The sequence below is a fragment of the Chiloscyllium plagiosum genome, unplaced genomic scaffold (genome assembly GCF_037043375.1).
Source record: "Chiloscyllium plagiosum isolate Xiang-an unplaced genomic scaffold, Cpla_swu_hap1 HiC_scaffold_3, whole genome shotgun sequence".
NCBI lineage: Eukaryota > Metazoa > Chordata > Chondrichthyes > Orectolobiformes > Hemiscylliidae > Chiloscyllium > Chiloscyllium plagiosum.
In genome coordinates, this window is record NW_028270141.1 from 45,943,590 (window position 1) to 45,965,264 (window position 21,675).

Genomic DNA, 21,675 nt, shown 5'->3' on the forward strand with positions numbered 1-21,675 from the left:
TTTTAATGTGTTTTCTGCACAGTGTAATGTCTGGAAAAGTGCTGAAAGTATTTAATGAAATGGTGATTCAGAATGTAATCTTAGATTCAGAATAGTATTAATATTAGGGACTTTGCCCCACTCATTGGAATTTTGCCATCAGGCTGGAGATTGTGAGACCAGTGCTATGGAATTTCATGCTACTATTGCCAAAGACACCCCCCAATGGATAGAAGCACTGTGAGACTCACTTGTTTGTATAATGTGTATATTATGTAGTTTAAGTTAATATCATTAGTTTGTATATGTCTCTAATATATATTAACTAGATTAAGCTAATAAATTTGTGTCATATTCATGTGTACGTCTCCTTGTATTCATTTGATTAGACCTTAAAGAATCCATTAGACACTTTCAGCCTAACAATACAGGAGCACAGAGGAGGTTTACAAGAATAATCCCTGGGCTTGCATTTGAGGACTCTGGAGAGGGATCTGATGAAAACGTAGACTACTGAGGCCAGGATTGAGTAGATGTGGAGAAGATGTTTCCACTGGTAGAAGAGACTAGGACCCAAGGGCACAACCTCAGAATGAAAGGACGAACTTTTAAAACTGAGATGAGGAGGAATTTCTTCAGCCAGTGGATGATTAGTTTGTGAAACTCATTGCCACAGAGAGCTGTGGAGGATGAGTCATTGAGTGTATGAAGACAGAGATAGATTCTTGATTGGTAAGGGGAGCAAGGATTACAGGAAGAAGGCAGGAGAAAGGGGTTGAGAAATATATCATCATGATTGAATGGCGGAGTAGAATTGATGGGCTGAATGGCCTAATTCTGCTCGTATATCTTATGGTCTTAAGTCTTGTCAACATATTGGTGACTTGTCAATCCATTCTCATCTTTCTTAGAGCTCCTTGTTTAAACCCCTCCAATTAGGTTTTCACCTCTTTCACAACACCCAAACATCTCTTGTCAAAGGCACAAATAGCATCCTATGTCACTATGGCAAATGTAAAAGTTTTGTTCTTGTCCTTCTTGACCTGTTTGTAAGTTTTGAGACAATAGCCACATTGTCCTCTTCCAAAGCCTCTTCAATGTCATCCACCTTCCAATATCTAATCATAGCCAAAACATCACATGAAATATCTTCTTTTCCCATTCCTGAACAGTAACCTCTACTGTATCCCAGAGATCAATGCTTGATGTTACATTATTTTACATCTACATGCTGCCTTTGCAACATCATCCAAATATGCAGCATTAGATTTCTTTGTGCAGACAACAGCCAATCCAGAGGAAAAATAAAATATAAAATTCAGTAAATAAAAACTGCAATACATGGAAATACTGGAGCACTGTTCTAAGATATACAAGTAGGACAGTATGCATCATTTGCAAGTTTTGCTAGATTTTTCATCTGGGAATTTGTATCATCACCATCTCTTTCAATCCCTTCAAATGATCAGATTGTAAATTATATACATTATCAAACTATTTGCCTGACATCCCATGATGAATTCACAGAAATATTCTCCAATCAAATATTGGGATGACCAAAACGATTGTCTTCAATTCCTATTATTACACTTCCTAGTCATCAACTCATTCCCTCTCTCTGACAATTTTCTGAGGATCAATCAGACTGCTTATAATGTTGGTGTCATATTTTCAGTCCAGGATGAAATTCTAGCCACAAAATCGCACTTTTAACACAAAGAAAGCCTACCCCCATAAAATCATCTAACTCCAAAGCTGTCTCAGGTTCTCTGCTGCTGAAATCATTATAACAAACCAAATCACAGAAGATCAGTTCACAGAATCCCCAGTGTGGAAGCAGGATATTCAGCCCATTGAATCTACACCAATCCTCTGAAGAGCACTCCACCCAGACCCAACCCCTACCCTCTCTCTGTAAACCTGCATTTCCCATGGCTAATCCATCTAACCTACACATCCTGGACACTGTGGGCAATTTAGCATAGCCAATCCACCTAACCTGCACATCTTTGGACTGTGGAAGGAAAGCTGAGCACCCGGAGGAAATCCACACAGACACTGGGAAAGTGTGTAAACTGCACAGTCGCCCGAGGGTGGAAATCAAACTTAGACCCCCTGGCCCTGTGAGGCTGCAGTGCTAACCATTGAGCCTGTCGTTGAAGACTTAATGGGTCTGCTCACTAGGCTCTCACCTTCTACCTTAGTAGAAAAAAACTTACCACCCAAACCTCTGCTGCCCATGCCTTTTCTTATCATCATCCCTGAGCTTGCTGAACCTTTACTAGCTCCTGGTTAACGTTGCTGAATTTTAAAGTTTGTTTTTAACTTCCACCATGGCCTTGTGCCTTCCTATTTCTGCATTCTTCAACCCTACAATGTTCTGAAATATTTGCGCTTCTCTGATTCTGGCCTCTTCAGCATCTCTTTTTCATTGCCCACTATCAATGGCTGTGCATTCTGCTGCCTGGCCTGCATTGCTACATCTTGATTTCCTTTTTTACACAGGTTAAAATATAGCTTTATGATTGAGTTTTACTATCTCCTTACATAGCTCCATTTCCTTTTATTTATTTATGAAGCAGTTTAGGACATTATATGTATGTATTGTGTGGATATATACCAAGAAAGCAGACAGGGTCTTGGTTTCATGTGTCACAGCTCAACCACTGAAGTGTTGACCTGAGCTCTTTTTCATTCATCACAGGATGAGGGCATTGTTGGCTAGGCCAGCATTTATTGGCCATCCTTAATTGTTCAGAGGGTAGTTAAGACTCAATCATGTTGCTATAGGTCTGGAGTCACATGTAGGCCAGACCAGGTATGGATGACATTTTTTCGTCCCTAAAGAACATTAGTGAACCAGATGGGATTTTGTGACAATCGACCCATGGTCATCATTAGACGTTTAATTCTAGATTTTTTATTGAATTCAAATTCCACCAACTGCCATGGTGGAGCTTTGGACCCTAGTTCCCAGAACTTTACCTGGGTTTCTGGATTAACAGTCCAGCGATAGTGCCACTAGGCCATCATGTCTTCCTATGTGCTGAATTCTCTGAAGTGAGACTTGAATCCCACTGTGAACTCCATGTGTCAGACGACAGTCATAGACAGATTATTAAATATTTTTGAGGCTTCCTTCTTGTTCCTAAGAAAGTGGTGAGGAAGCAGTCTTTGGAGCCTCCCTGCCTGTAAGTCAAATCCCTTTGTCTTTGTTCAGTGTGATGTGAGCCTGAAGAAAGATTCTGTGGAGCTGACGCTGTTTGTTTCAGTGAATGCCTTGTGAGAGTTTCTCTCTGTGTCTGTTTCCAGGGTCCCCACCAGCTTGTTCTATTCATTTTCAGAATCTCCGTAACTGGATGTGGTCCAAGTGAGGAACTAAGGCTGAAAAACCCACTCGTGATTTAAGTGTTTTTTCAAAGAAAGGAGAAGCTGATCCTTTACTCAGAATCTAAACACTTTACACCAAGACTGTGCATTTAACCAGCACTCCAATGGCTGGCTTAAACTTGCTGTTAGTATTGGTGCTTTTCCCAATATGGACTTTATCGTTTCCTGATGCAGCAAAGGGTGAGTACTGTGATAAAGCAGCAACAAGTTCTCTTTCAGCTACTTCCACAAAATATAGTGAGCAATCCCAAAACTTACTAACATCCTGGAAGTGCCCTCAGGATGTGTCTCTTCCTGCCAACTTCAGTTCCCTTCAGCACAGTTAACAATTCTTTTGATTTAGAACCTCTGTCTGATTAATGCTCTTGTTACCCATCTATAAGCCATTGCTATTTATCTTATTATTTATCTACAATATATGTTTTAATATGTCTGTGTGTTTATGTATCTATATATTTATCTAACCTCTATTTCTTAATTTCCAATCGATAATTGCAGTTGAATCAGGTAAAATTCTCTTGCCGAAATATTCTGGAATTTGCAATGTTTGTCAGATAAAGTGATCATTAGATGATGTGCCTTCACCTCTGAATGGCATTCTTTTCAATAATTTATTGAAAGCCAGGGCACATGGATGCAATTACATAGTATGCGATTATTAAATTTATGTATATTAGGAAACAGGAATTCCAAGACATTGATTGCAAGTTTATAGTCAGTGCTTTGCACCATCTGGTTCAGAAACAGTCATTCTAATGCTGTGAATTTTGCGGATCTAAGGATGGTGTAGGAAAGAAAGGGTTTAGATTCTGGTCCATTGGAATCAGTACAGATAGAGGAGTGAGTTTACTGACAGAACAGAAAATGCCATGAAGAAGCTGAGGCCTAATATCCCCTGGTGGTAGTAGAGGTGTGAGGATAGGATAAAAGAATGGACTTCAAGATGTCCCAAAGTACTTTCCAAATTACAAAATTGAAGTGTGATATTTGTTGTTGCAAATTCTACATCAATGATTCCATGACAATGACTTGCTAATATTTACCAGAACACCAAGGAGATATGCTGCTTTTTTTCACATGTGTCAAGTTATCTTTTACAGTCACCTGCAAGGCAGACAGGGTCTCAGTTTAATGTGTCCCGATGATAGCATCTTGAATATTGCAGCACTTCCCTCAGCACTGCACCTAAAGCATTAGCTTTAGTTGATCACGCTTAAGTCTGCAGAGTGGGACTTGTTGCTTTTATTAGACTGCTGAATGGACCTTTCCAACTTCAAATAATGTTGGTCTTGCTAATGTTAATCTTGCTTTGTGCACCTCCTATGCAGCCATAATCTTTTATGCTTCACTCTGTCTAAGCATGCTATGATCTCTATGTACTTGTTTGCTAGGATCTGCCTGTACTGCTTGCAAAATAAAATTTTCCACAGTGCTTAGGTACAAATCAAATTAATCCTCAATCTTCTGACTCAAAGGTGAGTACATTTTACCGAGCCCAGGCTGATATCTCCATGCAACATTTCACCTGCAGATATTTGGGTGGTGTATCTTTTCTGTAGAGGGGATTCTGAAGCATTATACACTTTGAGTGAGACAGCATTGTTCAACCATCAAACCTGGGGCAAAGCACTTTTAATGTGGGTTTACTAAGAAGCAGGAGTGACTTTAAGTATCATTTGTGATGTGGTTTATGTGAGCTTGTTTAGTTTTTGGACCATATCTTCTCCTCCCCCACCCAACTCCTTTTTGACTTGCAGTTTCATTGGGTGTTTCTGCCACTGTTTGTGAACACCACTTAAATTCCTCCCTGTGATTCGCATATGCTATAACAAGGTAATGCTGCCATCGAATTTATAATTGGAGATGGACCCAGGTATCCTATTCAGTAATAGAGAGACATGTTTGAGTGGATCAAAAAATGTACAATATGGACAGAGAGTGATGATTTGGAACACCCGATATGACTTCATAGAAGGTCATGTTTTATAAACTTGATTTTAGTTTTTAAAAATGTTGCCAGGTTAGTGGGCAAATGAAACCCAAAGGATACTAACATAGACCTCCTTTTTAGATGTGGCTTCCCTTTAAAATCAGCACCTCTGGTTGTGTGAGAAATGAAATCTAAACTGGCTGGAAGGAGGTGGGTACGATGTAGTAATAGATGAATTTGGATCAATTTGGAAATGTCGCAAGGTAACTTATTTGTGCGAGACAAGCTGGATGGAACAAAGACTCTCCATATTGCCATTGTTTGTGTGTTCATATAGAACAGCCAATTAGTATTCTGAGTGATTGCTTCTGGAGTCCTGATAGGCTTGGCCAGTTTAGGCTAGTCACAGTGTTGTTCAGACAGGACCTCTGACATCCAGCCTGTACAACAACAGCAGCTGGCATTTATATTGCCTCTAGCATCATAAAATGTCCCATGGTACTTCAGAGAAGTATTGTCAAATTAATTTTTCACCCACTTATGTCCAGAGCCATTAGAACAGGTGATGAGGTCGGCTTTAAGAACCTCTCATAGAAGAGGAAAAGAGACAGAATTTTCAAGAAGAGAGTAGGAGAGAGGAAGTGGAACACTGGATCAACAGTTGAACAGGCAATCCGCAAATGGGAGAGTGCAAGGGAAAGGCTTTGCCAAATCAAGACTCCTGCTGACTGGCTATTAATGGGACACTATTCTCGAGTATTATCAGTTGCCTCTGCAAAAGCAGCCTCGTCAATCTTCTTTCCTTTTCCAGACTTTTGGTTCAGACACAATTTCTATGATCAACTGCTTGGAAAGCTTTCCAACTAGTCCCTGCTCGATCTGGCTGTTTACCTCCAACTCATTCATTGTGGATCTCTTGTTGCCCTCCCTTTAAACCAGTGAAAAATGGGCAACAAATTGTTCAAAAGAACTGGACTCCTTCCCCAGTTCACATTCACCTGTCTCATCTTTTCCAGATATTGCCCCATCTCTGTTACTTTTTTTCATTTCTGAGGTCCTGGAGTGTGTTTTTCTTTGCCAGTGGCGTGTCCATCTTTCCTATAATCAGTTTGTTTTCACTGCATCTTGCAGCATCAATATAGCCCTAGTCATGGTGACGAAACGGCTGGGAACAAACCTTCCAGCTCAGCGAGCTAACTTTCATAACTATAGCCCTAGTCTAGGTAACAGACTCTTGGACTACAGCCATAACATGTTATTCCGCCTTGTTCTCCCAAGACGTCTTTTCAGCATTTAACATTGTTGGGCACACCATTGGCCTCCACTGCCTGTTTTAAACACCCCCTCCTTGGGACTGCTGTGATATGGTCTACTCCTATTCGTAGAAGAAGTTTTGATTTATGCAGCACTTTTCATCTCCATACAACATTCCAAAATGTTTTACAGCAAAGTAAGTACATTTTGAAGTGTGCTCACTTTTATTTAATGAGAAAGTTAATTTGGCACAGCTAGGACACATAAATGCTGGAAAGGTAATAACCAGGTTATCTTGGTTAGTGATATCAGTTGAGGGAGATATGCTGGGCAGGGCTTGGGGAGAGTCATCCTCTTTCAAATTGTGCAATGGGATCTCAGATCTATTTAAGAGGGCAAATGTTTTTAAAATCTCATCTGAAGGACAGCATCTCTGACTATGTAGCATTCTCAAGTGAAAGTGGTTCCTGTCAAGGCAAGACTGACGTGCTTGATTCATATTATATGTCGCTTCAATTGTGAGCAGCAGGTTGGTTCTATACATATTTCAATAACTCATAGGAGCCATAGCTAAATATAGAATACAAAAAAGGAAGTTATAAAACACTAAATTGGTCCCACTGGCATATTGCAAACAGTTTTGAGCATCACATGTAAAGAAGGATATAAAGTATTTGGAGAGGGTTCAGGCAATATTTCTTTGAATTGGACCAGGCTGAAAGACTTCAGTCACATGGAGAGACTGGAGAAGCTTTTTTTATTGGGTCAGTTTTCCAACAATTCATCTCCTCCTTTTCTTTTAGTAATTCATCTTTTCCTTCCCGTTTGATGCCCTGATCCATTTTTCAACCACCTACAATACCACCTCCTTTTTTCTGGCTCCATCCCGTCTAAAGGTGCAGCAGCCATCCTTTTATCTCCTCTCTTTCCACTATCCAAGCCTCTCAAACTCCTTCCAGATGAAACAGTGATTTACTTGTACTTCTTCTCATTCCATTTAATATATTTGCCATTCTCAATGCGGCTCAATGCTGTCTCCTCTACATTCAGGATACCAAATGTGGACTGGGTAATTGATGTGGAGTTTAACCATTTCAGATTACAATCACTGCTCCCATTTTATTTAACAATAGATTCTGGTAATGATCTACGCTGCTATCCTTTAACCTTCCTCTGGACCCAACGATTATTTCCTGTCCCAACATCAATTTCTTGCATCATCATCTTTTTGTCATTCAATCTTTCTTCTTTTCCACCCGATCATACTCCATCCTTTCTGTTTTTCCTCTAATCCTCTCTTTTCCTGCTTGATACATCTTCAATCTTTTTTTCATTTGAGGAAAAAAAGCAATTGACCTGAAATCTTTCTTTCGCTCTCCACAGATGCTGCCTGACCTGTTGAACATTTCCGGTATTTTCAGAGTTTATATCAGATTTCCTGCACCCCAGTATTTTGCCTCCATATTTGAGAAACCAATATATTCTCTATAAAGCATAGGTCAAGGGATTTGACCTTGACCTTGTACAAAATCCTAAATGTTTTTGATAAAGTAAGGAAAAGCAGTTTGCAGAGGTATATCTAAGTTCATTGGCAAATAAACCAGAAGAAATACTCAAGTAAGGTCAAAATACTGTGGAATCAAATACTGAACTCAAAATGTCAGTTCTGATTCCCTCTCTACAGGTGCTGCCAGATCTGCTGAGTTTCTCCAGCATTTTCTGTTTTCATTTTTGAAGAAACTTCTTTAGCAGTGAGGTGTAATGATCTGGAATGCAGTGCCTGATATAGTGTTGGAAACATATACAATAAGAACTTTCATTTGAGAGTTGCAAAGTGGGCAATTTTTTTCATGTCTAATGGAAGAGTGAGTGGAAGCAAAATTAATTGGATAGCTTTTCCAAAGAATTGATCCAGGCACAATGAACCAAGTCATCTCCTTCTGTTCTGTGTTATATCATGACACCTAGTTCGACCTCACTAACATTCCTGTCAGCTTTACTGCTGTACTAGCTGCCTGACAACAATTTTTTGATTAATCACAATTTCCTTCAACTGTACATTGGAAGGACCAAAGGCAGGCATTGTTCCTAAGTTCAGCAGAGTCATGCAGTACGGTGGCTCAGTGGTTAGCACTGCTGCTTCACAGCACTAGGGACCTGGGTTCGATCCCTAGCCTTGGGCAACAATCTCTATGGAGTTTGCATGTTCTCCCTGTGTCTGCATAGATTTTAGATTAGATTACTTACAGTGTGGAAACAGGCCCTTTGGCCCAACCAGTCCATACCGACCCTTCGAAAAGTAACCCACCCAGATCCATTTCCCTCTGACTAATGCAGCTAGCACTATGGGCAATTTAGCATGGCCAATTCACCTGGCCTACTCATCTTTGTACTGTGGGAGGAAACCCACGCAGACACAGGGAGAATGTACAAACTCCACACAGTCACCCGAGGCTGGAATTGAACTTTGGACCCTGGTGCTATGAGGCAGCAGTGCTAACCACTGTGCCACCCTGCAAGATGTTCTAGTTTCCTCCCACATTCCAAAAATGTGCAGGATAGGTGGATTGGCCCCCACATCTTTCCTTTCTAAAAACACTTCTCCCCTCTACATGCTGCTCCACACCTCTATTCTTATTTCAATTCCATTTTTACTAAGCCCATACATTTGTCACTGCCACACTCCAATGGCCTCCTTGCTGGCTTTCCAGCATCTGCCCTCCAACATACCCAAGGGCAACCACTTATACACTGTTTGCAGTTTTGACCTCTAATTCATCATAATATTCCCACCAATAAACATGAGCTTTCTATCTCTCTCCCCACCTTCGCCTTTTCCCAACCTCACCGGCTCTTGACTGCAGCAGAGAAAGTAAAGAAAGATAAGTGCCTTTATCAACTTCAGAACATGTCTGAAACTCTATAAAGCTAATGAAGTAAAGCACCTTTTTTAAAGTGCAGTCATTATTAAACAGATGCCTTTATAAGTAGCTTTGCTTCATCTAATCTCCAGGGCTGATTTATTTTATCACTATGTTCCTTTCTGCACAGTTCTGAAGAAGAGTTATACTGAACTGAAAACATTAACTCTGTTTCTCTCTCCACAGATGCTGCCATACCTGCTTGGTTTCTCCAGCGTTGTTTAAATTTGTTAAAGAATTCAAGCATCCACAATATTTGCTTTCTTTACATTTCTGTGCCTGGTCAGGTCCCCGCTGCCTCAGAAACCACACATTTCTTGTTTACAGTTGATATATAACAATTAAATCCATCTTCTGTTTCTTTAGAAATCAATGAAACAGTAATGTGCACCAAGGACTTGATGGAAGTGGAAATCCCCAAATATTTCTTCTTAATGAAGAATCCTCCAGTGTATGTGAGTAAATAATGAAAGGGCAAGGTGATCAAGATAAACACTGTAGTGAATATATAAATGTGCAGACTGAGTTATCTAAATATATACATGACATTCACTTGTTACTGGACAGTCTTCAGTTCATGTTTTCCAATTTTGTTTAATTATTGCTCTGTAGTAAAGGATTGAAAAAAGTCATGTTAATATTGTATAAGATTGTTCTTCTGGTTTTATAACAGCATCAAGATAAAACACTTTCATTTGTTAAATGGGAACTACTGTGAGAGAATGAGCTATTTGATTTACTTTTGTTTAGTGAACCATTTGATTTTTAAAATCTAGTTTGTTCAGAGATGGTATTGCACACCTGAGGAGCAGGTAGGACTTGATCTGGCCTTCTGGCTCAGAGGTAGGGATACTACCAAAGTTCCACAAAACTCCTCTAGTGAGCTATTTGATTTAAAAAAAAAAGTTAACTTATTTTTCTAATTAACCTATTCAAGGATGTTATTACACACCTTTGAAGCAGGTGGGACTTGAAACCGGGTCCCTTGGTCCAAGGGTAGGTACACTACCACTGCACCACATGAGGGCCCTTTGTGAGATAGTTTATAGATCCTTCAGGTAAATGAGAAACACCTAACACCCGTTGTTATGGAAGGACCTTGAATACCTAGTCTGTGACAGAACAGCAATGAAAAGTGATGATACAGTGCACTGTATATGGGTTATGCAGGAAATGTGTCAGTTGAAACCATATGGATCCATAAAGAAAATTAAACCTCCATTGAAAAATGTATGGTTATTTAGGAGATTAAGGGACAGAAATTTCCCAAGTCAACAGACCCAGTCAAATTAAAGAGTCCCATTAAACTCTGGGGTGAGGGCAGGGATATGGATGTGTGTGAGAGTTGAATTCAGTGGTACAGGAAGCAATTCCTCAGAATACACAGAGCTGGAGGAGTCCTAAGCTGGGATGGTTAGTAGGCCCACTTCAGTTCTCTGAGACTTTGCCATTATTCTTTTAGATACAGTTAGGCCCTTTAGCCCTAACCTTCGAGTGCCTCACTCTTCAGTTAATCCTGATAGCCCCTTATATCTCCATGCCAACTCGTGCTCCCTCAGGAGAGTGCTGGCAAGAAAGCGCTGTGATTTCCACAGGACAGTGCACTGGTGATATGTGCCTTTATTTCTTCTACACATTTAATTTAGTTTTCTCACACCCTTGTTCTAAATTACTGAGTGTCTAACCTTGGAGAATAGGGTAAACATGCATGTGGAGGCAGCCACAGGCAGAGCTGCAAGCTTCTCCTTCTTGGTGAGTTATTTTAACATATTGTGAGTTATTGTCTGACACCAAAATTCAACATCAAAACAGTGTCAATCTTATTAGTAAACACTGACAGTGATAGTAAAGTGTTGGTATCTGAACATTTGCAATTCCAGCTAGATTTATCAAATCTTTGACTCCTTCCAGATTTGGGATTTACATCTGAATAATCCTGAATGCCATGGGTTGGAGACTGAAGATTTCTACGTGTTCAGAGTAAAGACCAATCTTTCAGATTGTGGCACCATTATGGTACAGTCCCTTTAACTTCTCACTGCTGTATTTTGATGATGAAAGATTGGCAGAGTTACAGACATGCAATATTGACTCGCAGTTAACATCAGTGCCATGAAGTGAGATTATTCTTCCCTCATTAAATTAACAAAACCCTCAGGACGGACAAGAGTAAGCAGGTAACAATTCTTGATATGGAGATAGTTCATTGAGGATCCTGTGGGTTTGCAAAGATCCAAGTTCATGCATTAAAATTAACTTATTAATGAGAAACATATTCGTTGTCGGAATTTACAAAATAAAAGATAGCTGTCTGTGCATGGGAGCAAAGAAATGGTACTGTCATTTTTAAAAAAGTCATCTATATTTACCCACTCCACTAACCTACCACAAGTCTTCATAAAGACTCTCTTATTTATTCCATTGATTACCAAATCCTTCTACTTCTGAGTTGTCAGGAACATTAATGCCCAGTTCTTCAAACTCAAGTTCATATTACCTTTGTGAGTTCAGTATGATGCCATGATCCCTTCACTCTAAGGAACTTTGTTGAGCTTCAGGGAGAGGGAGATTGACCTAGCCGATTGCTTAATAGCCAGATTATTCCTGCTGGCCTGGCTAATGACCATTTACTTGTATTCTCTTCACTATTCAGCAAAAAATTATAATGATGTCCACAACAAATCTTATATTGCTGTGGAGCACACCATTTAAAGGGATCCAGTGCCTCTCCAAATTCGGAAATGCAATAGTACCAACAGCTTGTGTTCTGCAAAACCTTGCCCTAATGGCAACACTTTCAATGTATGTGAAAGTAGCCAAAGATCCTGAGACAGCATCTTCTAAACACACAACCACTTCCACCCAGAAGGACAAGGGCAGCAGATACATGGGAACTGTTATGGACCAGGCCAGACCCCCTCAAAACATTTTAAGAAGGTAGCCCAAACCCAAACTTTTCTAGTTGTTTTAAGCAGGTGAATAGTGGATATTTCAGGAGTGATGCAGTTGGGCCAACAATTTAGTTTTAAACAAAATAGAATTTATTTTCAAGATGAATGAAACACAAACACAAGAGAATGGAATATAGAATAACTTTACTTAAAAATGCAACAGACAATCTGAACTTAATGATGCTGTTCCAAATATTTGCAACAATCCCCATAATCACCCCTTTGCAAAAAAGGAAGAATCAAACTCAGGATCTCACAAAAGAGATGTCAGAGAGAGAGAGAGACGGCAGAGAGATTCAACATGGAACACCTTCTTCCATGTAACTGTTTCTTTGACCAACAGCCTCAAAACTGACTGACTGCTTGCTCTGACCAGCCCAACTGTTAAAACCCAAATCAGAGAAAAGCTGAGCTGGGAAAACTGGCCATTCCCCTTTCATTGTGCAATTGTTTTCTCTTAAAGCTTCCTCAAGTAGATAAACCCAGACATTTTGGAACCTGCGTATTTATGATCTCCTGACAAAAAAAAAACAAGGACAACATAACCTGTTAAAAGAGCATCATCATCACAGAACACTACCACCTGCAAGTTCCCCTTCAAGCTACTGACTTGAAAATATATCATTGTTCCTTCACTGTCGCTGTGTCAAAGTCCTAGAATTCCCTCCCTAACAGCGTTATGGGTCTACTGATAGCACATGGACTGCAGCAGTTCAAGAAGGCAGCTCACCACCACAGTATCATGAGCAACTAGGGATGGGCAATAAATGGTGCCTAGGCGAAAGTGAGTACTGCAGATGCTGGAGATCAGAGTCAAGATTAGAGTGGTGCTGGAAAAGCACAGCAGGTCAGGCAGTATCCAAGGAGCATGAAAATCGATGTTTCAGGCAAAAGCCCTTCATCAATAAATGTTGCCTGCCAATGATGCTTATCTCCTATGAGAGAAGAAAAAAAAATCACGGAAGGCAGACAAACTAGCATGAGCTCAGCAACCAATATAACAACTTCTAGCCTTCTACTACTCCAGATCCCTGACTGGGTTTTGGTGGAAGTTAATCTAGTAGTAGACAGGGTTATAAACATTAATAATGAATGAATGTACTAGAGGATTAGTCTTATGCGAGGGAATTGGTGTATTTGAAGAACGGAATTTTAATAGGAGACCTAAGGGTAAAGATTTACCTATGATATGGTGTAAAGTGGATGATAGTGGATCAGCCATGAAGCACCAGGTCTTCACTTCACTCGACTGCAGTGACCAAGCTGGTATTGCCCATTTCATATCCATGATAAAATGTACTCCTCGATGTACTAGAGGCATGTACTTTAATGGAAGACTGAATGCATCAGAGGAATGCATGATGGTCTGGGGTAAGGTGCTGTAGGAATGGACTTTGAATGTTATTAAACTAAAGATCAGTTTTAATGTGCTGGGAGAATGGCCTTGCATCTTATAGTTGATGGGGAAGAAGGTTGTGCTAAGTTGGAAAAGTTAGGTTGTTGGGGTTAGATGGTCAAATGCCCTCTCATCTGTCTTAATTTATTTGTTGTAAATTAATGCTCTTTTTAAAAAATTGCTGTATTGATTTCAGACTTCAGATGATCTGTACATCATGTTTAGTAATACAATACAGAACAACAGCTCTGCCATTATCACCAGAAACTACGTCAACATCACATTTGCCTGTAGATACCCAATGAACTATATTGTACAGCAGCTCAATGCTGAAAACAAGATAAGTATTGACATCAGGTAACTGCTCTGTGTTTGAAGTTGATAAAAACTTTTTGGCATGACGTGTGAAAATGTGTTTCAGTGCTAATTCACTTTGCTTGTTCTAGAACTATTACATTGAATACTGAAGATGGGAACTTCTCTATTTCGATGATACTTTTCAAAGATGAAAGTTATAAGGAGAAATGGACGACTGTCCCTTTTCTGAGTCTGGAAGATAACATTTATGTGAAAGTCAACATGGTATGAGTACCCTCTCCTCCAGCTGTGATTCAAGCTTTGTGTCACTTTTATAAATTGTACTGTTATAAATTTGTGGGGGCAGCGAAGGATGTGGCCAGGCAAAGGATAAAATGAGAGTGTGCTTGGGTGGTTAGGATCTGGAATGGTCTGCTTGAGAGTATGGTAGAGGGAGGTCCATTTGAGTCACACAAGAGAGAATTGCATTGTTATCTGAAAAAGAAGAATACACAGGATGAATGGGAGAAAAGAGGAGTGGCACCTTCCTCCAGAACTCCTCTACCTTTTTAGTTTTACGATCAATCCCTCTCCAAATAGGATTTTGGGTTCATTTGGCCTTTATGGTTCTTTTTGTAAAACCTGCACTCAATTGTCAGATCAAAAGCCTCCACCTTCGCTAATATCACATTTTCCTTTGTGCCGTGCTGCAATGTCAGTTCAGATTATGGGCTCCAGTCATGGAACCAGACATACATTCAACAGCTGTGCCCAGCTGATGTATGTTACTCTTGGACAAATTAAATTATTCACTTTGCTCCTGACCTACCGTAATCTCTAAATCCTCCTGTATCTTCCATTTGTGATTAGCTTGTCCATGCTACGTGCTGCTGGCTTGTTGAATGCATGTCTCAACAAAATGTTGACCACTCAACTCTCTACATCTAAAATGCTTTCCTCTCCTCTGGTATTGTCCTCCACGTTAGAGCATGTCATCTATCCTTACTTCAAAAAAAAATTCACTGAACTCTTTTATCCTTGACTCACCTGAAGATATCTCCTTGACATCTGAAGAAGTGAAGTCAGACAGCTCAGAGGAATCATCAGCAAGGTTGTCTTCTGTATACACCACCAGCTCAGATACTGAAACCTCAGTGGGAACATGAGCTTTAGAAAGTGTGGGAGCTCTAGCTAGTCAGCAGGTCACTGTGACAGCTCCCAAGCTGGCTGGGAAAGAAATGGCCCAAGCCACTGGCACTCAGAGGACTGCCAGAGATCAGCCACCAGCTTGGCTCCATGCAAGAGAGGACCCTGTGGTGTTGGCAATCAGGGACTTCATTGACATGCAAAGGACGGAACAGGAGTGGCAGACAGGGATGTGGGATGTAATGACCCTCATCACAGAGAAACTGTGCTACAGAGGCCCAGCTCCTTCAGTCAAGAGACTGTCTGATTTGCTTCCAAGGACACATTGCCATGGAGAGCCAGTATCAGGGTCCTCAAGGTCTGTTGTCAAGGGGCAACAGGCCCGCACTTCTTCATCCCAGACATTGGTCCACAGGACTGAAGGCATGATGACAGTGATACAGGGGACCTGGTGTGTAGGCCAGGTGTGCCCTCCTCATAAGGAAACAGGGTGGCGTCAGGAGGCACATGGCCAAGGAAGTTCCACACACACAGGCTGCTCAGAAGTCTCCTCTCGGGACACTCCAGTGTTGGCCAGGACTCCCATTTCCACCCCGCCTGCCCCCTCCAATCCTTGAAAGTTGAAGCCAAGGATGATCCACCTTCTTCTGGCAAGAAGACCATCAGCATGTTTGAGCTATCTAAATTCAAACAACCCCAGGGCCATCCCAGCAAAGCTCTAGGATCAATAAGTACCACGGCTGAGCAGGTCCCCTACATCCCAGCTGTAGAACCCGGGGCAACACTGAAATGTGGTGCGAGGTAAAGAAAGAAAAAAAATGTTTTGAGGGCACTTTGGTGACACAGGTGACAGCACACTGTATGAAAAGTATCTTGTTTGCAAAAATATTATTGGTTGTGCAGTAGAACTATTTGAGCTTCTGTGTAGATTTAAATGTAAATGTTCCAGCATGGTGATCAGCTTCATGTCCATTCAGAATGTACCATGGAGCGATGTTTGTGTTGACAGCCTGCTGCAGCATGTGAAAGCAAGAGGAACAAGGCTGATAGAGGGCAAACGGTTCTACTGGCACCATTGTTTCTCATGGTCAAATGGTTCTATTCTTTCCCTGGCCTCTGTGTCTAAAAGTGATGAATTGAATTGAATTGAATTTATTGTCATGTGTACCGAGGCACTTGAACAGCTTTGTCTTGCAAGCAATACAGGCAGATCATATCGTTAAATAGCATAGATAAGTAAATAATAGGTAAACAGTGGCAAAAACAAAAACACAGGTACTGATGAATGTTAAGAGTTTATCAGTCCATTCAGTATTCTAACAACAATAGAGTAAAAACTGTTTCGAAATCGACTGCTGCGTGTGTTCAGGCTTCTGTACCTTCTCCTCGATGTAGAGGTTGTAGAAAAACATTACCAGGGTGGGATGGCTCTTTGAGAATGCTGGCAGCCTTTCCTTGACTGCGGACCAGGCAGATGGATTCTATAGATGGGAGGTTGGCCTTTGTGATTTTCCGGCCGAGTTCACCACTCTCTGTAACTGTCTCCAATCTTGAATGGTACAGTTGCCATACCAGGTAGTGATGCATCCAGACAGAACCTGTTGAAGTTAAATGAAGTCGTCTGCAATGTCTGGGTTAGGGAGGTGTACAGCACAACTCAAGAGGATCACCAGGGATTAGGGATTCTGCAGCTCTGTGTCCTGCACAGTGCAGGAGTCTGTGTGTAGCCTTCTCACTCAGTAAAGGACTTCACATTAGTGAGTTTTACACAGCCCTCCCTTACAGGTTAAGACACTACCCTGCCCACTCTGGGTGCCGTTCACAGTCAGCAGTGAGCTGATATCACCAGGTACCCCCTTTGACTTGCATTGTCACGAATCTTTAACGTCTAGTTTGTTTGTGGTTGATAGCAGGATAGGAAGCTGTGAGGTGAGATATCCAGTTAATAAGGTTGTTAACAATCAATAAACTCCTTAATACATAATTCATTGATGCCTGGTGAGAAACCTGTTTCAATGTCCAGAGCTTATTTGAACAACTTAATGTATCTTTTTACTTCGAGATAGGCCTTGCTGGAATGCTCACAGAATTCTCCGACATTTCTTGCCACAGCCCACATTGTTCTGGTCCCTATAGGATTTACCCACTATTCTATGTGGTTGGTTTTTCAGATTTACCTAACCAGTCTTAAGCAAAGGCTACTCTTCTTGCTCCCAGATCATTCACTTTGGGGTTCTCCAAAGATTTACATCTAACTCCATACTCTTCCTCATTTACATTCCACCCTCAGCAACACCATCTAAATAGCAGGGTCAAGTTTCATAGGGCCACCAACAATACTCAGCTCTATCTCCTGCAGCTTCCACTGCCCCTGCATGTGATCAGATTGCTTGTGTAATGTTCAGTCATGGATGACTGTGATTTAACATTATGAAGACAACTGACATTTTTAACGACACCACCAACTCCATATTTTTATACTTCTGCACTCTATTTGATCCTGATCTCTGTTCCTGACCTTGTATTTTCTCCATCATGAAGACTACTAATTTCCACTTCACATCCCCAATCCTCTGTCTCATCCACAACTCTTGCCCATCACTTTCAAACTTAGATCTCTTCTTAGCCTTGGCTTTTCCTGTTCCCTTTTCCTGTTCCTGGTTAAGACTGGTTAGGTAAATCTGAAAAACCAACCACATGGAATAAATAGTGGGTAAATCCTATAGGGACCAGAACAATGTGGGCTGTGGCAAGAAATGTCGGAGAATTCTGTGAGAATTCCAGCAAGGCCTATCTCGAAGTAAAAAGATACATTAAGTTGTTCAAATAAGCTCTGGACATTGAAACAGATTTCTCACCAGGCATCAATGACCACCTCAGCCCTACAAGATACTTTCCTTCAGTTGTCTAAACCCAACACTTTGGGCTCCTCCACCTCTCCACTTCCCTTAATTAACATAGAATGTAGAGAACACAGAATAGTACAACACAGTACAGGCCTTATGGTCCTCAATGTTGTGCCGACTTTTTATCCTACTCTAAGATCAAACTAACCCACACAACCTTCATTTTACTATCATCCATTTGCCTATCGAAGAGTCACTTAAATGTTCCTAACATATCTGACTCTACTACCACTGCTGGCAGTGCATTCCACACACCCACTATTCTCTGTGTAAAGAACGTACCTCTGACATCTCCCTTAAACCTTCCTCCAATCACCTTAAAATGATGACCCTTCGTGAAAGCCATTTCTACCCTTGGAAAAAGTCTCTGACTATCTATTCCATCTATGCCTGTCATCATGTTGTACACCTCTATCAAGTCACTTCTGATCCTTCTTCACTCCGATGAGAAATTCCCCTAGCTCCCTCAATCTTTCTTCATAAGACATGCTCCCCAGTCCAGGCAGCATTCTGGTAAATCTCCTCTGCACCCTCTCTAAAGCTTCCACATCCTTTCTATAATAAGGCGACCAGAACTGAACACTATTTTAAGTATGGTCTAACCAGGGCTTTATAGAGCTACAGTATAACCTCGCAGCTGTTAAACTGAATACCCTCTCTAATGAAAGCCAACACACCATACGCCTTCTTAACAACCCAATCAACTTGGGTGGCAACTTTGAGGGGTCTATAGACGTGGGCTTCCAGATCCCTCTATTCCTTCACACTGCTAAGAATCCTGCCTTGAACCCTATAATCTGCATTCAAATTCCATCTTCCAAAATAAATCACTTCATGTTTTTCCAGTTAAGATGTTATTTTAAAATCTATCTATTTGACCACGCTTTTGGTCACTGATCTGTTAAGGCTTAAGGCCTAGCTATTTAATCAAGGTCTTTGACACCCTTGTAATATTTCCTCCTTTGTCCATCCATTTTTTTCTTTTTATACCTTTTGCATGTGATATCTTTCCTTGTTAAAATGCACTTTAGATTGAACTTATTGTACAAGTCATGGCCAGATTAGTGGCATGGAGATGCTACTACTTTACAAGTGACTGAGACTTTGATGTTACCTTAGTGGATGGGCTTAACACGAGATAAAATTTCTGCCCCGCAACCTGGAAAATTGGGTGTTGAATATCAATTGCTGCTACGACTTTGTTAAGCAGAATTAAGCTGCCACAGACTTTGTGCACGAGCTGACACTTTGGTGGGATATTCAGAATGGGAAGAGGTATGCGTCAGGAGTAGGAACAGGTATCTTCAGAACAGAGTTGAATTCTGCAGCTAGCTCACATTGTCAACAGCTAAGGGACCATTCCTGTAAATTGGAATTGTTATCCATGATTATATTTCTCATGCAAGGGAACTGCACCAAAAGGGACAGGAATATCATATCAATTACAGAGACATGGCTCAGGAATGGACAAGACTGGCAGCTTAATGTTCCAAGGTATGGATGCCAAAGGAAGGATAGAAAGGGGGGCATTTTTGATTAGGGATAACATTACAGCTGCATTTATGGAAGATATTCCTGCAAGTACATCAGGGAAAATTATTTGGGTGGAACTGAGAAATAAGAAAGGGATGATCACCTTATTGGGATTGTACTATAGACCCCCCAATAGTCAGCAGAATATTGAGAAACAAATTTGTAAGGAGATCTTAGATATCTGTAAGAATAATAGGATATTTATGGTAGGGGACTTTAACTTTCCAAACATAGACTGCCATGGTGTTAAGGACTTAGAAGGAGAGAATTTATTAAGTGTGTACACAAAAATGTTCTGATTCAGTCTGTGGATGTACCTGCTAGAGAAGGTGCAAAACTTAACTTACTGTTGGGAATTAAGGCAGGACAGGTGACTGAGGTATCAATGGGGGAGCACTTTGGAGCCAGTGACCATAATTCTATTAGATATAAAACAGTGATGGAAACAAATAAACCTGATCTAAAAGTTAAAGTTCTAAGTTGGTGAAGGTTAATTTTGATGGTATTAGGCAAGAATTTTCAAACGTTGATTGCAGACAGATGTTTGCAGGTAAAGGGACAGCTGGAAAATGGGAAGCCTTCAGAATTGAGATAATGACAGTCCAGAGACAGTATGTTCCTGATGAGGTGAAGAGCAAGGCTGGTAGGTGTAGGGAACACTGGATGAATAGAGAAATTCAGGTTTTGATTAAGAAAAAGAAGGAAGCATATGTCAAGCAGAGATTGAGTGAATCCCGACAAAAGTAAAAAGGCAGTAGGAGTATACTCAACGGGGAAATTAGGAGGCAAAAAATGGGACATGATATAGCTTTGGCAAATAGGGTTAAGGAGAATCCAAAGCAATTCGACAAGTACCTTAAGTACAAAAGGGTAATTAGGGAGAGAATAGGGTCCCTGGAAGATCATCAAGGCTGCCTATGTGTGTAACCGCAGGAAATGGAGGAGATACTAAACAAGTATTTTGCAACAGTGTTTACTATGGAAGAGGATATGAAAGACATAGAACACAGGGAAATAAATAGCAACATCTTGTAAAATGTCCATATTATAGAGGATGAGGTGCTGCACATCTTAAAACCTATACAAGTGGTTAAATCCCTGGGACAGGATCAGATGTACCCTAGAACTCTGTAGGAAGCTAAGGAAGTTATTGCTGGACTTCTTGCTGAGATAGTTGTCTCATCAATAGCCACATGTGAGGTATTAGAAGACGGGGGATCGGCTAATGTGGTGCCACTATTTAAAAAAAGGTGATAAGGAAAACTCTGAAAAGTATAGACCGGTGAGCCTGACATCAGTGGTGGGCAAATTGTTGCATTGAATCCTGAAGGACTGGAATTACAAGTGTTTGGGAAGACAAGGACTGATTAGGGATAGTCAACATGGCTTTGTGTGTGGGAAATTGTGTCTCATGAACTTGATTGAGTTTTTTGAAGAAAAAGAGGATTGATCAGGGCAGAGCAGTGGACGTGATCTATATGGACTTCAGTCAGGTATATGACAAGGTTCCATATGGTAGACTGGTTAGCAAGATGATATCACCTGGAATACAGGGAAAACTAGCCATTTGAATACAGAACTGGCTCAAAGGTAGAAGACAAAGGCTGGTGGTGGAGAGTTGATTTTCAAACTAGAGACCTGTGACCAGTGTGGTGACACAAGGATCGGTGCTGGGTCCACTACTTTTCATCATTTATATAAATGATTTGGATGTGAGCATAAGAGGTTTCATTAGTAAGTTTACAGATGACACTAAAATTGGAGGTGTAGTGAACAGTGAAGATGGCTACCTCAGAGTACAATTATCAGATGGGCCAATGGGCTGAGGAGTAGCAGATGGACCTCAATTTAGACAAATGTGAGGTGCTGCATTTTGGAAAGGGATATCAGGGCAGCATTTGTACACTTAATGGTAAGGTTCTGGGGAGTGTTGCTGAACAAAGAGACCTTGGAGTGCAGGTCCATAGTTCCT

At 40.8% G+C, this 21,675-nt stretch overlaps 1 protein-coding gene across 1 annotated transcript in view; it reads left to right on the forward strand.

The window, feature by feature from the left end:
• Positions 1 to 3,473: 3,473 nt before the first annotated feature.
• LOC122548606 (pancreatic secretory granule membrane major glycoprotein GP2) overlaps positions 3,474 to 21,675 on the forward strand; it is a 42,928-nt gene continuing 24,726 nt past the window's right edge. Inside the window, exons 1-5 of the mRNA XM_087975910.1 lie at positions 3,474 to 3,549; positions 9,841 to 9,929; positions 11,386 to 11,490; positions 14,018 to 14,178; positions 14,268 to 14,403. Of these exons, the coding sequence (XP_087832036.1) occupies positions 3,474 to 3,549; positions 9,841 to 9,929; positions 11,386 to 11,490; positions 14,018 to 14,178; positions 14,268 to 14,403 (567 nt within the window). The remainder of the gene's footprint in view (positions 3,550 to 9,840; positions 9,930 to 11,385; positions 11,491 to 14,017; positions 14,179 to 14,267; positions 14,404 to 21,675) is intronic.